General features: G+C 39.1%; 1 protein-coding gene across 1 annotated transcript in view; it reads left to right on the top strand.

The window, feature by feature from the left end:
• Positions 1-19,764, top strand: part of LOC124612450 (protein farnesyltransferase subunit beta) — an 86,904-nt gene that overhangs the window by 44,474 nt on the left and 22,666 nt on the right. Inside the window, exons 5-7 of the mRNA XM_047140673.1 lie at positions 12,493-12,663; positions 13,343-13,472; positions 16,770-16,902. Of these exons, the coding sequence (XP_046996629.1) occupies positions 12,493-12,663; positions 13,343-13,472; positions 16,770-16,902 (434 nt within the window). The remainder of the gene's footprint in view (positions 1-12,492; positions 12,664-13,342; positions 13,473-16,769; positions 16,903-19,764) is intronic.

Genomic DNA, 19,764 nt, shown 5'->3' on the forward strand with positions numbered 1-19,764 from the left:
TCTCGTTCACATCATCTATCATACACAGTCTATTATTTGCTTCCTGTTGCTTCTTCTTCTTCTTCTTCCTTTTTTTTTTTTTAAAAAAAGCGGTGGTAGCACGCACAAAAGCAAGCCATGCCGTGAGGGGCGACAGGCCGTAAACACTCATGATCAGAATGCGACAAACAAGGCATGACACAGTACAGTAATGCATTTTCAGCTTTGAGTGACGTAAACACCTATAACAAAGAGAACGACACTTATCAGATTAAAGAAAAATGAGCAATCAATTCAAACCAGACGAAGCACGTGAAAATGGAAGGATACCCGTATAAATACGGACGGAAAGCCTGACGCATAGCAACGGCTACCTGGTATAGCTTAACTGTTAAGCTTACGACTTGAACCAAACTACTGTAGCTGTCATTCATTCGACCTAAATTGTGTCTCATATTACAATGGACCAACTTTGTTTCGATTTGGAGGTGCGGCCTAAAACTTTTCTCTTCCTTTGAATTTAGAGTCTCAAATTTCAGGTGTGGTTTAGATTCAGGAAATTTTTTTTTCCTCGATTTCGAGTCTCATTTTTCAGGTGCAGCTTAGATTCGAGTGCGGCTTAGATTCGAGGAAATACATTATTGTTTTTTCAAAATCAGTATTTAACTGAGGATCTAGTAAGCTTAATGATTAATAGCAAGAATTTCAAAATTTGACAATATGGAAAAATAGAAGCTTTATTTTATCTTGTAAAATAACTAATTAGAAAACTGGTAAATGAAGACAAATTTTATTTACATCAAAACTGAAGCACAATGATATTGTATTTACTGCAGATTCGTTTTTACATCATTTAAGTTGACAGTTGTGATTACTAACATCGATACTATGAAGTATGTTGATATAAATAATAAAAATATATTGACAGAAAAATAGTTTTTAGGCTATCAGATGGTTCAGAAGGTGAGAAATTATAGTAAGAGGATAACCCAAGTCTGGCCAAAATTTATAATTTAGCAGTGCAAAAGTTCTAAACAGGCTCGATTCATTACAGGATGAGAGAAGAACTACGCAAACACGTGGAAAGGTGAGATCTGCCAGACAGGATAGCTGATGGTGGCTTGCCATCTTCGCTTTTGAGGAGAATTTGTTTCCATAGAAGGTCAAAATCTTGGTTTACCACTAAAATGTTAAGCTGTTTTGTGTTGTCAATGCAATGCTTTAAATACAAGCACTTTGAGCATATGTCTTTCAGGTGTACATATTTCTCAGTTTGTGGAGACTGTGGAAGGCCACTTCATGAAAATTCACCTTGTCTGCTACCACCCATCTTTGTCAACTGTGGGAATGACTACTCTCTTCAATCCCAACAGTGTGCTACCCTAATCAAGGAATGCAAAATCCAGGAAGTGGAGGTCTTTGACTGCATCTCGTGTTTTGAGGCTTGGAAAAAATATCATCATTTGCATCCAAGCTCAGTCATACTGACTTTGCCAGTACTGTGGCCAGTCTGTTGACACTGCCTGGCTTACTTGCTTCCTCAAAGTTGACTTCCAGTAGTTACACAAATAAATTTGACCATGGGGATGAGAGGCCTAAGCTTATTGTGGCTCCTGTGCATAATCATCAGGAAATACTCCTTGAATTTGGGAAGAGATGCACCCTCCTCCCCCAATATGTACCAGTGGCAGGGCCCCCTATGGTTTCCCTCTCCCTGGAAATCTATTGGCCAGTGGCCCAACACCAGCCATTTTCTGGGCAGCCATTGACTGATAGTAGAGGGTTGGTAGCTGTTCTTCCACTACTGCACAAACTGTGTTTAAGCTGTCACAAGATTGCTGGCTGCTAAAACTTGTGAAAGAGAGAAAGAAGATATCACAGGAGAAGGCTGCTCTGGTGATCCTGAAGACATCAAATCCTCCTCATGTGTCAGACTTCGAACCGTAGTTTGTAATTTGTAATTTGTTGATGTTCTTCCCCTAATAGTGACACAGTGGTCCTGGGGTATGCCCCATCCTCCTGGCCCCTTCATGCCTAACCAAGACATCCTCCATGTGAAAATTCAATGGAACTGCAATAGATGTTCCTGTCAACCGTCAGAACTGCAGCTACTATTTTGCTTTTGTTCTGCAAACTGTATTGCTCTCCATGAAACACACTTTACTGATGACCATTCACCAACTTTCGAGGTTACTGTGCATTGTGTTAGAACTGTGATGGCCTGCAGAGAACACAAATGTCCTCAGTTAATGGAGTCCTCTCTGTACTGCATTGGAAGCAATATCAGTGCAAGTGCAAACAACCCTAGTGATCATCATTTATGATGTTTGTATATCTCCAGGCAATGCAGTTATTATCTGTTCAGTTTACAGTTGCCATTTTATCTGGGTGCGCTGTGAACTGTTGATGTGTGCTCTTATTGGTTGTTTTGGATGATGCACTAAAGGTATAACTGCTCTCAGTGAAAGTGTAACATGGTTTGTGAACTATGCTTGGTATACGTGCAGCACATAAAACAATTATACATTCTGTTAAGACATTCTTGAAAAGAAAAACAATCAATGAACAATAATAGTATAAAACTGTTGTTTTACTGTTGAACAATGCAGCTGTGTGTGCATTTAGGAGACAACAGTACGTTCACTTTTAATAAATTCTTCTACAGCAAATGCTGAAGCAAACGCATAATACATTTGCTATTAACACTTTCTTATACAGAGAATCATGCAAAATTAACTGTTGTTTTTGGCTCTAATAACATGAGTTGGGTGTGCAGCAGATAAAAATACATTCGCTGTTAATACGTTATTTACAGGAAAGCATAACAAATGAAAATGAAATAGAAATTTTGACATACGATGTAACGACTAAAAAAGAGAGAGATCCCCACAGGGCGGGATAAATTTTTGAAATCGTATATACAGTGGTGTAGGCAGGGGTCCCAGGTGTCACATCCTGGAGTGATTCACCCTAGTGGGCCCTCATTTGTAAGTAATGGACAAAAAAAAGTTTTGGAATTCACATGAGAATGTATATTATTAAAATAGAGAGCAGTTACTGTCAGCTGAAGTAATGCAGGGGACAACATGTCTGCTTGCTGTGCAAGAGTGTGTGGGCTCAAATCTTGTCAGATGTTGTAACATCTTTTTTATTTTCAAATCTTTATTGAAATGAATTTGATCACTATATTATTAAATCTTGTAGCAAAAAAGACATTTTTGACTGCATTGCACAACCAGTAGAAACAGATTATTCTACTTTCGTTTTTTAATCAATAAATCAACATTTTTGAATGCTTAAATATTATGATGGATAAATATAAATAAAAGAAATCACATACACAAGGATTTCAAATGAAAAAAGAAAAGCAGGAACAGAAAATGTGACCTAGTGAAAAAGGTTAACACAATGTTTTCAATGACCTTTAATCCTTGTGTAAGGGCTGAACATCTAGCTCTTTGTGCACACAATTGTGCCTCATCTGCTGACTAGGTAGAGCTGCTGCTGATGCTTGAAGCAGCTAACTCTGTTGAGTCTGAATCTGCATTGTCCCATATATCCTCAGAACCACAAGACAAAATTTCATTGTCACTGTCTGGTTGAAGGTGAATAATTATGCTCTCAGTAGCTTCATCCATCAGTGCATCTCTGTGCTAGTATTCATCCACAACAGTTTTCACTTTATCACATGCCTTCTTCCAGTTGTCTTCTGTAATGCTCTGTATTGCAGTCGTAGTCATTTGTTTAAGTTGGGAAAGGGTAATGTTACTGACGGTTGTTCATTGAAACTTTCTGTTTCATTAAATTCCAAATACGTTTGGGGTTCAGATCTCAGTTGTAGGGTTGAAGACATAACACTGTAAGTCCTTTCCTGAATGTTTCTAAGTGCTCTTATCTGTATATTCCTGCTCCGGTTTGTAACGTTTCACATCTTGCAAGAGCTTGTTGCATGTTAAATCAGCACCAAATGGAATTTTATGCTTAGTGAGCCAAGATTGTATATCAGCTTTACGATAGGATTTGTTAAGCACTTTATTTTCATGGACACGGTGGTAGGATGCATTATCTAATACGATAATACTTCTGCCTGATACATTTGGTATTAGGTGCTCTTGCGACTATTTTATGTAATTTTCACTGCTCATTTCATTGTGATAATCTTCCAATGTTGATCTCAAATCATATAACCTCATTTCTCCTCCCACACGAACCACTATTGCTCTTTATCAAGAACTTTTTTCCCCGCACATTTGGTACGTCAGTGTGCGGCCAACATTTACTGGCCGTATAGTGTGTATGCACCCATGTTTCATCAGTATACATGACGGGTTTCTTCACACCTTTCTCATTTTATCTCAGAGATCTAAGAAAGTGTGCACACCATGCTACAATGCCCCCCCCCCCCCACCCCCTCTCAACTGGAAACATTCAACTATTTTTGGAAACGAAACCCGATATCCTTCAAAATTTTCCAGAAAGTGGATCGTTTTCTTATGAAATTAGTGCCTGTATCCTCCTTCACCCATTTGTAAAACTTTCAAAGAGTGGGTATTTCTGTTGTAATGTTGTGATATTCCAAGAATTTTCTTTTCAATAAACACTTATCAAAGTCATCGAGACACTTCATTTTCTTCCTCAGTCTCTTCTTCATTGGTGTCACAATTTTCTGATCACTCCATCTAACTTTTTGAACATTGTTCACATCATTAAGTACTGTCCTTACACTCTTTCGTACTGCAGCCGCTGCGCTTTCCAGAGCTCTTTCTAATGTTATTAGCAGACTCTGTTTTTCTTCTCGACAGAACTGAACTGTGTTATTAATCAATACTTTCCAGAATGAGATTTTCACTCTGCAGCGGAGTGTGCGCTGATATGAAACTTCCTGGCAGATTAAAACTGTGTGCCCGACCGAGACTCGGACTCGGGACTTTTGCCTTTCGCGGGCAAGTGCTCTACCCTCTGAGCTACCGAAGCACGACTCACGCCCGGTACTCACAGCTTTACTTCTGCCAGTATCTCGTCTCCTACCTTCCAAACTTTACAGAAGCTTACCGATAATAGAGAACTGGAAAAATAAGAAGGTACAAAAAGACTACCCAAGAACCAAACAAATATAGTAACTGTTGATATATAAGCCTCCAGGATTCAGACTATGAATTATATTCCAAAATCATGAATGCGAGCCTTATAAATGTCGTGGAAAACAACAATCAGGTTCTAGTAAAGGACACTGAATTATTGGCATTGTTTTTATATTGAAACAAGTTATAGAAAAGACATGAGAGTGAGTAGAGAAACCCATCTTGCTTTTGTGGATTTTGAGAAAGCATTTGATAATGTGAATAGTGAAATGCTATGGAATATCATGGCTGAATGAGGTTATTCATCTTGTCTCTTAAATGCTATTAAGAGTCTATAAACAAACACAGAAATTATTGTATATTTGGGAAATATAATGACAAAGCCAGTGAACATAAGCATAGGGGTATGACAAGGATACTGTATTTCTCCAATACTATTAAAAAAAAGTTTATGTGTAGATATATGAAGTTACCAGCAAATGTAAAATGTTGAACATAAATGGAGTTATTTTAGATTGTAACACTAGACTAAATGTAATTTTATACGCACATGACTTAACTCTGATTGCAGAGAATTGAAATGGTCTTCAGATGAGAGTGTATAAGTTGCAGCAGATAGCATCAGATTACAACTTGACATTGTCAGTAGATAAAATGAAAGTGATGACATTTCAGACCAGACAACTAGTAAGATTGAAAGTAGTCTCGAGTAATAAAATCTTGGAGCAAGTAGAACATTTTAAATACCTAGGATGTGACATCAGTTATATTCATAACTGCAACATGGACCAAAAATTATATAAATTTACTTCCATTTGTGGAACCATCATAAAAAGTTTGTGCAATAAAGCCAGGAAATAAATATAGCTATAGTTTTATAAAATAATAGCAGTATCAACTTTCACTAATGGAAGTGAAGCATGGGCAACAATCAGACACCAAGAGAGTAGAATACAGACTCAAGAAATGAGATTTCCAAGGAGAGTGGAAGGGTGTTCAAGGGAAGATCGAAAAAGATATGAAGACATAAGGAAAGATTTAAGAATATATAACCTAAACAAAAAATAAAGAAAAATAGAAGAAGATGAAAGTAACAAGCAGACCGTATGGGTGGAGCAAGATTTTCAGTAAAATCTCTCAATTATAAACGCACTGGAAGAAGAAATATAGGAACACCATATAAGAGGTGGAAAACTGTAACAGGCAATTTGCCTAGTATGTGAAGTGGAGAAGAAGCAGGAGGAGGAATGCTCCCCCCCCCCCCCCCCCCTCACACACACACACACACACACCACACACACACACACACACACACGGTGCTTTTATAGAGTCGTTGGACCACTTCAGTTAATCATTTGCTGCTCATCATCTTCAGTAAATCAGTAGATGTTATTTCTATTGTATGTTATTTGTCTATTTTTGGTTTGAATCTTATTTTTATGTTTTTCACTTTCTTTACATTTTCCATTTTGTTTTGCAATAAGTCCCGAGTTAATTCTAGCTCTTTAATATCCTCCCCAATTTCCTTTAATCATCCTACTTGTTGCTTCATGTTCTAAAGTTTCTGTATAATTTTTTTTGGTAATCTGATTTCTAGTGTACACATAACGTGAACAAAAATTCTTTTCTTCCATGTAGTGTCTGTAGTGGGCACTAGTTCACTGTACGCCACTTCATTTGGTGCCATTTGCCATTGTGCATCTTTTTGCTATTTGTTATTTCTGCATGTTGTAAATATTCTTCTCTACTTTTAGGATTTTGTCGGTACTGTTTTTCAGAGTGACTTTGAAAAGAGTTTTGCTTCTGTAAGTCATGTCTTGTCAAACCACAGTCTTGCAGTGGTTTAATTTAGTTTTGAGTAATAGGTATTTTATTTTGTATTTTAATTTCTGAGCTTATATCATTTTGTTAATTCTTTATTGCCACACAGGTATCTTGTCCAAGTTGTATGTTATAATTTCTCCTAGATATTTAAGTTCTTTCACCTTTTTTACTTCCATGTTAGTTACTGTTATGTGGTTCATTGCTGCTGGATCAGCTACCATTATCTCAGTCTTTATGAATGATACCTGGAGTCCTATTTTGGTGCTGTATTTTGTAGGCTTGTTGTGTGATTTCTGGTTTCTTGAATGTTATTAGCTAGAAACAGTAAGTCATCTGTGAATTCCAAGTAACTCAAGTTTATATGACTTTCTTAGTTCCAGTTAATGTGTTTTAGGACTTTCCTTCTACCAGAGTACCAGAGCACAATTGAAAAGCCATGGCGATAATCCATCTCCCTGTCATAACCCTGTCTAAGTCATAAATGGCTCGGATATTTCTCCTCGGAACTGTACTTTAGATTTGGTGTTTGTTAGGTATTTTTATCATTTTATCAATATCTTCATAATTCAAGATCTGAGGATATAGTCATAAGCTTTCTTGATATCTTCAAAGGATATGAGTTGTTGTTTTACGCAAAATGATTGTCTGTTCTAGACAGCTTTTCCAGGGCCTAAAGTTCCCATTGGTATTCTCCTGGTTACAATTGTTGTACAGAATCCAAAAGGGAATGTCTGTATAGTTGTCTGGATTTGATTTCTCCCCTTTTTTGTGTAGTCTAATGTTCTAGTAGTTCTTCTTTGTTCCAGATGTTCACTGGGCTTGGGTGTAGTGATATCTTCACTGGTTCTTTTGCATACTTCCAGTTTCACAAATGTTTGACCTCCTCCACTTGATTTGTAATTTTTCAGCTCTCTCAAAGCTTTGTAGGCTTCATAGATTGTAGTTGGGTTTATATTTTCTGCTGGTGTTTTAATAGTGGTATCTGTATTTATTTGCAATAGTTCCAGGGGCTCTTAAGAATTTAGTAACTTGTTAAATGTGTCTGTTAAAATTTCTGTATTTATTATATAGATGTGGACCATATTACTTTTATCCTTTAACATTAATGTTGAAGGCTCATGCTTTTGTTGTAGGCTGAAAAAATGTTTTGTAGTAATCCCTTGAGTTGATTTTTTTGCGCCGTCCGGTGTGGCCGTGCGGTTCTAAACACTTCAGTCTGGAACCGTGTGACCGCTATGGTCGCAGGTTCGAATCCTGCCTCGGGCATGGATGTGTGTGATGTCCTTAGGTTAGTTAGTTCTGAGTTCTAGGGTACTGATGACCACAGATGTTAAGTCCCATAGTGCTCAGAGCCATTTGAACCATTTTTTGATTTTTTTGGTATCTTTTTTGTGTTGGTGTTTAATACTTACTATTTTTTGTGAGTTCCAAGTGTGACTGATACCTTAAACCAGTCTTAGCATTTATCTACCTCTGTTTTCTCGCACTCATCCTTGCAGGTTAATGTTTATTCCATAGGTTTATTGGGAATACTTATTCAGCTATTTGTTTTAGTTGGGAGAACTATTTCTTGTAGATCATCTGTTGGTTTTATATTTCTTGTTTGTTTTTTATATTCTTTATTTATCAGTTTATGGGGGTCACAGGTTATCTTCTTTTTTGGGTGGGATTTTTTCTTTGTCATTGGTATGAATTCAATTATTATTTTTATCACATAATGATCTTACCCCATATCTGCCTCTTTCAAAATTTTCACATTGTAGATTTCCCTGTGTTAATTTTTATACTTACAGACATGATCCTCTGCCAGCTGTTGTGACCATCCCCCTTTTACTTTTTTTGTTTGCATTTAGCCTTTGTTTCTCTACTGCACCTATTTTATGTTTTACCCTCGATATTAGTTAATGATGAAAGAACTGGTGATTAGCTTTTTATACTTTCTCTGAGGTAGTGAGTGCTGTTTCTTTCTGTAATGCCTTGACCATAATGGATCAGGAGTGAGACAGCTGGACAGCCCCCTTCACGTGCTGAGTCGAGGGGGATACTCACCTGGCTCCATCCAGCTGATGTTTCTCTCAATTTAATTTATTATTTTACTACTACAAATCCCCGCCCCCTCCATTAAAAAGCATTCTTTACCTCATAACTGTCTTAGCACTTAATCTGGTTGGCAGTGGTCAGATGCAGATGTGGTTTCTAGTACCATAGACAAGGCCTGGGGAGCCATTGTCAGCTCTTGAACTGCATGCCAGACCCTCTCATATACTTTTACCTCCCTTTATTATTTCCCAGCTCTGGCATCAATATTGCTTTCAGTGCCACAGTTTTACCACTCCTGCACATTTGAATAATCCCAACAACCAAAACCCTTGCCAATTATCATGTTATCCATGAGACAAAAAAACTATGAGAATTATGATCTGTTGGGAGAATGCATGGTAGATTCTGAAGAACATGGTCAGTGACATGAATGTGTGTGCCTCCCCCCTCCCCCACCATCCTCCCCCCTCCACACACACACACACACACACACACACACACACACACACACACACAAACTTAATGTAGTCCAACTCCTGTATAACTGTGGCCTGCAACACATGAATTTCTCTACCTACAACGTGATTTATGATGTGCCATACTTGTGGCATGTCCATTTAACCAGCACATTTTTGAATCTTGTTCTTCACACATCAGTGAATGTCTCTTGAGCTAGTCAGTGGAAGCATGTAAACAGTTTAAATTGTATTTTAAACTTTTTATTTTCAACTTCATTACACTATCCCAAACTGACAGTTTTAATGTTTTAAGGCTGGCTTATCAAATTCTGTATTGAGGTAAACTGGGTACAGGTACCTGTATCATTATAATGCATGCCATTTTGATTGTAATTTATCTTGTAGTATAATTAATTGTTTGGTGGAGATGTGCATATAGATTTGAAGAAAGAAAGTCATTGACGTTCTGGAATGTACTGACAGGGATGTGGAGCCGTGCCAGCTCCAGTGCTGTGGCTGGCTGCACTAGGTTTCATGGTTGAGGATCCACAGCATGTCCAGATGGTCCCATAGATTCTTGGTTGGGTTTAAATCCAGGGGCATTTGATGGTAGGGGAGTATGGTAAACTTATCCTGGTGCTCTTCAAATAACATGTGTACACTGAGAGCTGTGTGACATATTGCAGTGTCCCGTTGGTAGGTGCCGTCATGCCAAGGAAAAACAAACTGCATGTATGGGTGAACATGGGCCCAATGATAGGTGCATACAGACGTGCCAACTCTACCGGTTTAAGCAAGAGACTCCCAATTTTTCCTTCTTCCTCCCGATCTTCCGACAGTGAAAACCGATCTCCCGATTTTCAGAACAGTTTCAATACTTTCCTTACTATTTGAAAATTCTGCACCTTTGGTATATTGGTGGATGACAAGGAATGGCTGCTACTTGTCTATGTTGACTTGGTAGATTGGTGCGGTGGCTGTCAGGAGCGGCAGTAGGCGTAGCTTGCGCTTTGGATCTACAAGGAAGTAAGGAACTTATCGTTGGCAGCGTTCGGAGACAAATGAATATCTTTCAACTAGTGCCAATTTCCTCCGCTTCTGGTAGCACCAGCGCAGTCGTAAAGTTATCATGGACAAGGAGTAGTCGATAGTTTTTCCAAGCAAAGTGATTAGCATTGTTGTGTCTAAAACACAGTGTTGCCAAGTTAGGTGATTTCCCCCTAAATTTAGGGGTAATTAAGCTGTCTAGGGGGAAATTAGACAGATAAATGTTTCAGGGGGAAAAATATTTAGGGTTACTACCCTCCCCTCCCCGCCCTGCCCCTCCGCTTGGCAATTTCATTCTTGACTCCCTTTTACCGCCCCACTACCCCGCTTGCTTACCTGACGGCGTGATAAATTATTTAGGGGAATTTGAAGTGCGATATAGGGGGAAACGGTGCGCGAGGGTTGGCATCACTGCTACAAGACCATTGTCTAGAACGTAGGATCATTGTGTTCTCAGTTCTGTTGTGCAGTTTGTGTAGTCAGTAGTAGTTGTTGGCTGCGTATCTTGGAGGTGCTGATTATTTTTCGTGCAGAATGGCGAAGAAATATCATGCAGTGTTCAGAAACGTTTATAAGGAAGAGTTTCCGAGTTTAAGTGAATCGGGGAAGGGACAAACTTAAGCATTTTGTGGTGTATGTAGATGTGACTTTTCAGTAGCTCATGGTATGTCCATTATTTAGTATTTACATGTAAATAATAACGCAAATGTAATTAAATTGTTACAGTTATTGCAACTTTAATCATCAGGGATGTGTTGTAATTCACAATAGTACACCACTAAAATTCTCCTGATTTTTCCCTTTTGAAAGTTGGCGTGTCTGTGCATATTTGTTGTGAGCATTCTGGAATGATATCACTCAGGGAAAGCTATTAAAACATCATCGAAACCACAGTGCTCCCTACTCCGGCCTGGTCCATTCCATTGATTGTTGCAGAGCCATACATGCCTAAGACCGTCAGTCTGATGGAGCATAAAATGTGACTCATCTGAGAAGGTCACTTTTCACCATTCAGTGGATGTCCAGTTGCAGTGTTGGTGTACAAATTCCAGCTTACATCGCCGATGAACAACTGTCATTGTGAGTGCATGAAGCAGGTGTCTGCTTTGGATGCTTATATGCAGCAACATTTGCTGAACGGTCATTGAGGAGACACTGTTGACAACCCCTTTGTTCACCTGGATTGTCAGTTGCTCAACAGTCACATGGCTCTTCACATGTACACATCACTCCAGCTTCATTCACCCCTGCCATCAATGGATCGTGGTGTATCGCAGTTGCCTCAGCGTCACTTTTAGATAGCGCCATTTTGCCATGAATGGCGTACTTTAACCATGGCAGCATGCAAAAAGTTTACTAACTTAGCCATTTCAGAAATGCATCTACCCTTGGCCCAAATGCCAATGATCATGCCCTTTTGGATGTCAGATGAATCATTCAGTTTCCACATTACTTTGACGACTGCCTTGCTAGTGCTGCCATGTGCCATCTGTGAGTTGTTGTTACATGTTGATGTTCAACATAGTGGATGGTCACATTAATGTGAACTGGCTGTGTATATGCATGCAGACACATTTATTCCAGTTTTAATTTTTAAACACCTTTATCCAGTAACATTTGTAGAAAGATTTTAATGTGTACTTGACAATAAAAGAGAATTTTGTGTTTGGTACTGAGTGTACCGTAAAAGATACTTGAGTTAGAGCATTTGAATTTAACATATATGCTAAGGGTAGTTTACATTGCAGATCAAAATAATCTTTTGAGCCATACTTATTTGACCATTGTATAAAACTGTAAGACAAGTGAAATTCAATTATACCTGCATGGTATGGTTATTCATTTGATTTATACAACTGTGTCTAATTATATTGCAGCTCTTTGTAAGGTTCAGTGCTCTTCTTACAGCACATACTTATGGTGAAATACTTCAGATTCTAGAGACTTATCAGCATGTAGGCCTATTTTAAATTAATAGACTTTTAAAGTAATTATATTTTTCTGATGTAAATATACCTGTAAAATGGAAGAACACTGAAATCATTGTCATGTTTTTGTTGCAGAGAGAAACTAAGCCAATTCTTATGGGCTGTTAGATCACCGGATGGAGGCTTCCACATGCATGTTGGAGGAGAATGTGACATCAGAGGTGTATACTGCGCACTTGCCGTTGCAAAATTGACGAACATTTATACAGACTCATTGTTTGAAAATTCAGCTGAATGGATAGTCAGGTACATCAAAAATTAAAGATTTAATCACTCAATAGGTTAACTCGATCAAGCTGTCCTGGCTGTTGTATGATGATGATCTTGCACAGTCACAGTCATTATTTAGCTGTAAATGACAATAATAAATGAATAAATTGGGTTTGGTTAATGGAAAAGAATGTTATTTACCTTCTTCGACAAGCAAATATTATACTGAACTAATGTATATTCTCCTCTGTTTTTTATTGAGCTTTCTGGAGGAATCTCTGGGTTTGCAGAAATAATTTAGAAATAATAATATGGTCACCACCCATAAAGGCAAATAATGGATTGTAGGAGACCAGTAGGTTAGAACTCCATTTGTTTTATTCAGGATAACATCAGACTGTCGTCTACCACTTACAGACTGTAAAATATGTGTATACTAATTGGTTTCTAAACTTACTCTACAACAATTTCTCAAATCAAGAAGAACGCTATTGTATCTAACACCTTTCCTCTCTAAAATATTGGCTGAAGAAAAATTGAATTGTGTGTAAATAATTTGAAATAATATAAATGAGATCAATTTTCTCTTCTCCGTACTTCATTTTCTTAAAAGATAAATACTGATTCTGTAAAAAATGTTTATGGAGATTTCTTTAAATGTTGATAAAAATCAGACTTTATTTTTATTTTATTTATTTAATTAATTTCTTTTCAGTTGCCAGACATATGAAGGTGGTTTCTCAGGCTGCCCAGACATGGAGGCGCATGGAGGCTATACATTCTGTGGCTTGGCGGCATTAACTATACTTGGAAGAGAAAATTTGTGCAATATGAAGGCACTTATGGTATGTGCTGTGTAGTTCTCTTCTGATCATAGTGTAACATTCACATTAAAATGACCGTATGTTATTTGTGATGAGGTTGTTGGTTTCCAATTATGTTTTGTTAAGTGCTTTAATTAGTTATCAAAGGTAAATATAACATGCAGTAAAAATGTGGAAGCAGCATATTGCAACCTAACACTATATTAAAACGACAGTTTTTCCAGTTTTATTAGTAGATGTAGTGAAATGGGGACTATGATCTGAAATATATTTATTGCATCAGAACTTGGTGTGTCAGCTATAGTGATGTATTACAGAAAGATCATCCAGACTGAGCTATTACAGAAAGATATTGCACACTGAGCTTGTTTCACTGCGCCCATGCACATGCACATGCACATGCACTCTCTCTCTCTCTCTCTCTCTCTCTCTCTCTCTCTCTCTCTCTCTCTCTCTCTCTACTAAACCATTTATGTAACTTTGAAACAGTAGAGTTGCCTTTCAGTGAGTACTTCAGTGTACCCAACCCCACCACTTTTACTCTCCCTCCACAGTAACCCTCGTGATGACTGGGTGTTGTGTACTGTCCTTAGGTTAGTTAGGTTTAAGTAGTTCTAAGTTCTAGGGGACTGATGACGATGGATGTTAAGTCCCATAGTGCTCAGAGCCATTTGAACCATTTTTCCACAGTAAGTTTCAAGACTCACATGAACGGTTTGAGGAAATTCGTTTATTTATATAAATGTTGTTATACACCAATTGAAATATATGTTTAAAAATTGTGCTTCACATACGAGTGAAATTTCATTTTGCCCAATTTATTTGTGTATGTATTAAATGATTATGTAGCGACTTCGTTTCATGGGACTAGTTTTGATATTAAAGTGCTACGGCATTGGTAAATGAGAACTATATGCCATTAAATGGCGGACTTCTCATTTGTATGTTTTGTCCTGGGCATCTACTGTAATTTGAAAAAGAATTTCTTAGTTTTTTTGGAAATTGCCTTATCAGTTTAGAAAAAAGAAGAAAGGAGGATTGGGTTCAGTGTCCCATTGACATTGAGGTCATTAGATATGGAGCATGACCTTGGACTGAGGCAAAGACGGGGAAGGAAATCAGCTGCGCCCTTTGCCAGAAACCATACCGGCGTTTGCATTGAGTGATAAAGGAAAAACCACGGAAAACCTAAATCTGGATGATCAGATGCAGGTTTGAACCTTCACGCTTCCTAATGCAAGTCCAGTGTGCTAACCGATGCACCATCTTGCTTGGTTTATCATGTTAGAGTCATGTACAAAAGTAGGTTGTCATACATTGACTGAAATTCAGGCTGGTATGAGGAAGCTGATTTTTTTTTTGCAAAACATAAACGACAAAAGACAGTACTAGTCCTTGATGTGTAGTTATGTTTACATGTACTCAAACTGTTTGTAACTTCAAGAATCTATTTACAGCACCATCTCTTCTTTGTTCTCCTTCTCTCACCCTCTTCAAAGGGTTTCTGTAATGTAGTTTCTAATTTCCATCAGCATGCCAAGCAATTTCATTACCAGCATTTCCACATTTTTGTTATCCTTAGCCACCTTATTGTTGGAGAGTGTATGCTTACAGCAATCTTAAACTATGCTCATTTGCTTGAAGCAACAAACTTCAAATAAGGTGCTACTCATACTGCAGAATGGTGGGAAGGTTTGTGCAGGTCCGTTGAGACATTGGTCTAGTGGTCCCAAGTGCAAGCACAGAGAGTACCAAGAAAAGCACTGGGAGTATTAACTAGCATGCTGCATAGGAGTCAATGGCCAGGAGTAAAACATTTTTAAGTCACTTTCTGACCATTTACCTAACTTTAAAACACCATCAGTCAGCCAGACATGTCTGCTTATTCTGAGGCTTGACATGTATCCTTGGTGGGTACTATCTTAGTGACAAGTCATAAGAGTATGACATATTGTTATCAACTGGTTTCAAACTACTCCCTTACACTGCTGTTGCTAGCTCGAGAGTAGCAGCAGTGACAGAAATAATATTTCACACATCTACATGAAATACCACATAATAATTGGCGAAGAAAAGGATTAATGTAATTATAAGGCGTAAAAATTCTTCACTTGTCGGGAGGTACCAGACAGCAGTAACAATCGGCTGAAAAGTTGGATAGGGGACAAATTGGTGACAGAAATGGAACTTCATGGAAGAAATTGAAGTTTGTGAATAAAATAACTAAAGAGGGAGTAAAAGGAGTTACAAAAGTGAAGAAAGATGAAAAACGGGATATAGAAAGGAATGGAATAAATTTTTCCAAAAGTATGTTTATATATCTTGTTCAAGATGGTATAACATACAGAAAGAGAGCCAGTGCTCTGTGATCACATAGATGCCACAGATACTGGAATCAATAGAAGGTATTATATTCACTTGAGCCTGTACTTGTTACAGATAAGTGTTTCAGCACGCGCGCGCTCACACACACACACACACACACACACACACACACACACACACAGAGAGAGAGAGAGAGAGAGAGAGAGAGAGAGAGAGAGAGAGAGAGATCACTATTCTTTCCTTGTATGTAATAATTTACATATTCATGTGGATAGTTTGAAAACAGATGATGTAGCATAAGTAGGAATCAATTGGAAAATCAGATTAATAATGATAAAAAAAAACTCATTACAGGAATTGGTAGTGACAGTAAATGAATAAGTGTATGGGAGTATTTTTATCTTTCTTTTCTTTACATCATAGATAAGAGATTCTTAAGTTGCTCCAGGGATACATCACGATGAAATAGTACGTGGGTAAATGGCCAGTTTTCAGTGTCCAACAGGCACAGTATTTCAGAAAGTGACCACAATGAACTAACTTCGGGGGCAGGCAGAGGAGCTGCGGAATTTCTACCAGCAAGCATACCAGGGCATAAACTGAAGATGTAACAAGAAGTTAGCTGGAGGAGGGGGTTTTGATATGCTTGGCATGGACGGTGAACAGAGTGACAGTACTGAGGGAAGGGGGGGAGAGAAAAGCACCGTGTTGGCCCCTAAGCACTCAGCTCATCAGAGCATCTGACGATTGGCAATGTGGTCACACTGACATCTGGCTGTTCACCATGAACTATTTTGTTAGGTTTTTCTTTGTTTTTATTTTTCCTGTCCATTGTTTTAGTTATTAGTATTAGTTTGTTACTGCTATATAATGGTGTAACTTATTCTTGTAGTCTTCTTCCACATAATTAATTACTAAGATTAAAGGAAATAGGACTACACGATGATTAAAATTCGCACTGTCGAATTGTGAATTTTGTTCATTTTTCTTCAGCGGTGGGCTGTAAATCGACAAATGCGCTTTGAAGGTGGCTTTCAGGGTCGCACCAACAAGCTTGTAGATAGCTGCTATTCATTTTGGCAGTGTGGTATTTTTCCTATGATACACCGAATACTGACACAAGAGGGTAAGACAGCTGTTCTTTCTCAAATTTAAACTAATTGTATGTAGGAATTTAATTTTTTTAATAAATATAATTGTCTGAGTTATTCAGTTTTTGATATAATAATTATTATTAAGATGGATTCTATATTTTTTTATTTAAATTTAATATGATACATAATCCTCTTAATCAATACAAAAGTTAAGAATTAAACAAGCCATAATTTCCCTAGTGCAATGTGTATATTAGTACTGTATGTGAACTTTAAGAAATAATTTGATGATAATACTAACTGGAGAGGCAGAATGGCATTACCTGTTGGCTATTTTCAGTTCCTTTTGTCTTCATCCACCAGACAACATTGTGTGTATGTCGATGAAAGTAAAAACAATGCATTATGTTAAATTATTAAATTCTGTACTAGAGTTGGGAATTGCCTTACTTATTTATGTGTGTGGGGAACCAAACACAGTGTTGCTAGTTACCTAAAGTTGGCAAGGAACAGGAAGCATTCAGTAGTTGTTCATTTAATTAGATTTCTCCTTTACTTAGCTGCTTCCATCAACCACCTCACAGTCTTCTAAGGGTGCATGTATAATGTGTTTATTTTCAATACAGAATTGTATTACAATTTACCTAATACATTCAACAATTGCATATTTACAAATCCATTTTAAAAACAGCTTATTTTCAGTAGAGACGTGAACAAAGTAAAGATGGAAAGAGAACACATGCTACATTTGTAGATGAAGGGTTTCACAGTGATTATTTTGTATATGACATGAATAGTATTTTAGCAGTGCCAATTGTAAAGTAAACATTTGTATCTCAAGGGTTGTCTTCAATATCTGTGTCAAGAGCAGTGCTAAACCTGCCACTGCTATGTATGCATTCTTAAGTAAACACTAACAACGCTTTCACTGACTGCTGATGTAACTATATTGTAATGGAGAGAGCAGGACAATCATACATGACACGTGACAAAGGTGACTGTGGATCCCTCTACCCTTCAGCCAGGATCACTACAGAGTGGGGGAGAGAGAACCACACTACGACTGTCTCCATTAAATGTGTTTGTTTAAAGTTAGCCTTGCTTATGGCAGTCTGTTCAAATGATGGTTGCGGTCTTGTCCTTTCTGTGCAGTGCTTGCTTTCACTGATGCTACACAGGTGAAAACTCATTCACTATACCCATTATTCTTAAAACACACCAGAACTCAAATTTACGCATACAAAATCACCTCCCTCCACTGTACTATCTGTCTTGCATTCAACCTTTACTATAGTCTCTGTCCTGAAGTCATGCCATTCAGCCCTCATGTGCTCACACCAGCCTTTCACTATTAGTACTTCCTTCTTCAACCTTGTAAACTAACCTTATCTCATCCACTTCTTTAGAACCTCCATCTTCTATGTGTACTGTCCAACTTACACATAACATTCATCCTATTGGCCTCTAACCTGATTCTACATGCTCCATGGTCATGTACCCATAGTTTTATGTAACTAACACCATTGAATCCCATTGCTCAACTCCCAGTCCATGTATCTTACAGTTCTCCAACAGAAACCTCTCTCCCCCACTCCCCTCCACCCGGTCGCCCCCAATCCCCCTCCCCCCTTTTCATACCCTGCTTTATTTGAATCCCTACCCTCTTATAGAACCCTACCCCCTGTCCCTTCGATGTGCCCTGTCTGCTGCCCCTTCTAAGTGCTCATGCACCACCTGCTGCCCCTTTTGTCGCACTTGCATCTTGTCCCTCTTCCTCAGCCCACTCCACACGCACGTGACCCATCATCTAACCCTACCCCACAACCAGTATGCTCCCCATCCACTGTGTCTGTCCCCGCCCTCCCCCCTCGAGTCACTTGTACCCTGACCACCACCTATTTTTCCTTTGACCCTCTCCAAGCTGCCACTCCTCTCCCTGTGATCCATGCTATGCTGCCACCCCTCTCCCTTTGATCCATGCTATGCTGCCACCCCTCTCCCTTTGATCCATGCTATGCTGCCACCCCTCTCCCTTTGATCCATGCTATGCCACTGCCTCTCTCCCTTTGACCAATGCTATGCCGCTGCCTCTCTCCCTTTGACCAATGCTATGCCGCTGCCTCTCTCCCTTTGACCAATGCTATACCGCTTCCTCTCTCCCTTTGACCAATGCTATGCCGCTTCCTCTCTCCCTTTGACCCATGCTATGCCGCTACCTCTCTCCCTTTGACCCATGCTTTACCGCTGGCTCTCCCCCTTTGAGCCACTCTTCAGTGCTGCCCTTCCCCTGTTGACCCACTCTACTCTTATGCCCCTCTCCCGTTGATCTCTCATACTCTGCTGCCCTCTCCCATTTATCCACTCTATGCCGCCTGGCACCCCCACCGCTTTCTGTCACTTCCCCTTTACACAAACATCACCCCTCCGCTTCATCCACCTGTCACTCCTCCAGTTCACCCACCCATCACCCCTCTGCTTCACCCACCCGTCACCCTGCCTCTACCTGCATCCCTTCACCCACCCACCAACACTGCCCCTTCAACCTCCCTTCCAGTCCCACCCTTTAAGCCACCCATCTTTCTCTCCCCCAATTCTTGCACCAATATGTATACTCGCACCCTCAGCACACACTGCAACATCTGCCCTTGCACCCAGGGGTTGGCACCCCAGACCATCCACCCAAGCATTCCCCTGCTTTTTCACCCACCCGTCCACCCCACTACCTCACTCACCCATCTATACACCCCCCACCACTTCACCCACACATTCATGCTCACCACCCACCAGTTCACGAACCTGTCCACCAGCCTCCATCACTTCACCCATGTGTCCCCCTGCCCTTTCACCTACCCATCCACCACCCTCCACCACTTTACCCACCTATCCATGTACCA

Source organism: Schistocerca americana, chromosome 4 (assembly GCF_021461395.2).
Source record: "Schistocerca americana isolate TAMUIC-IGC-003095 chromosome 4, iqSchAmer2.1, whole genome shotgun sequence".
Taxonomy (NCBI): Eukaryota; Metazoa; Arthropoda; class Insecta; order Orthoptera; family Acrididae; genus Schistocerca; species Schistocerca americana.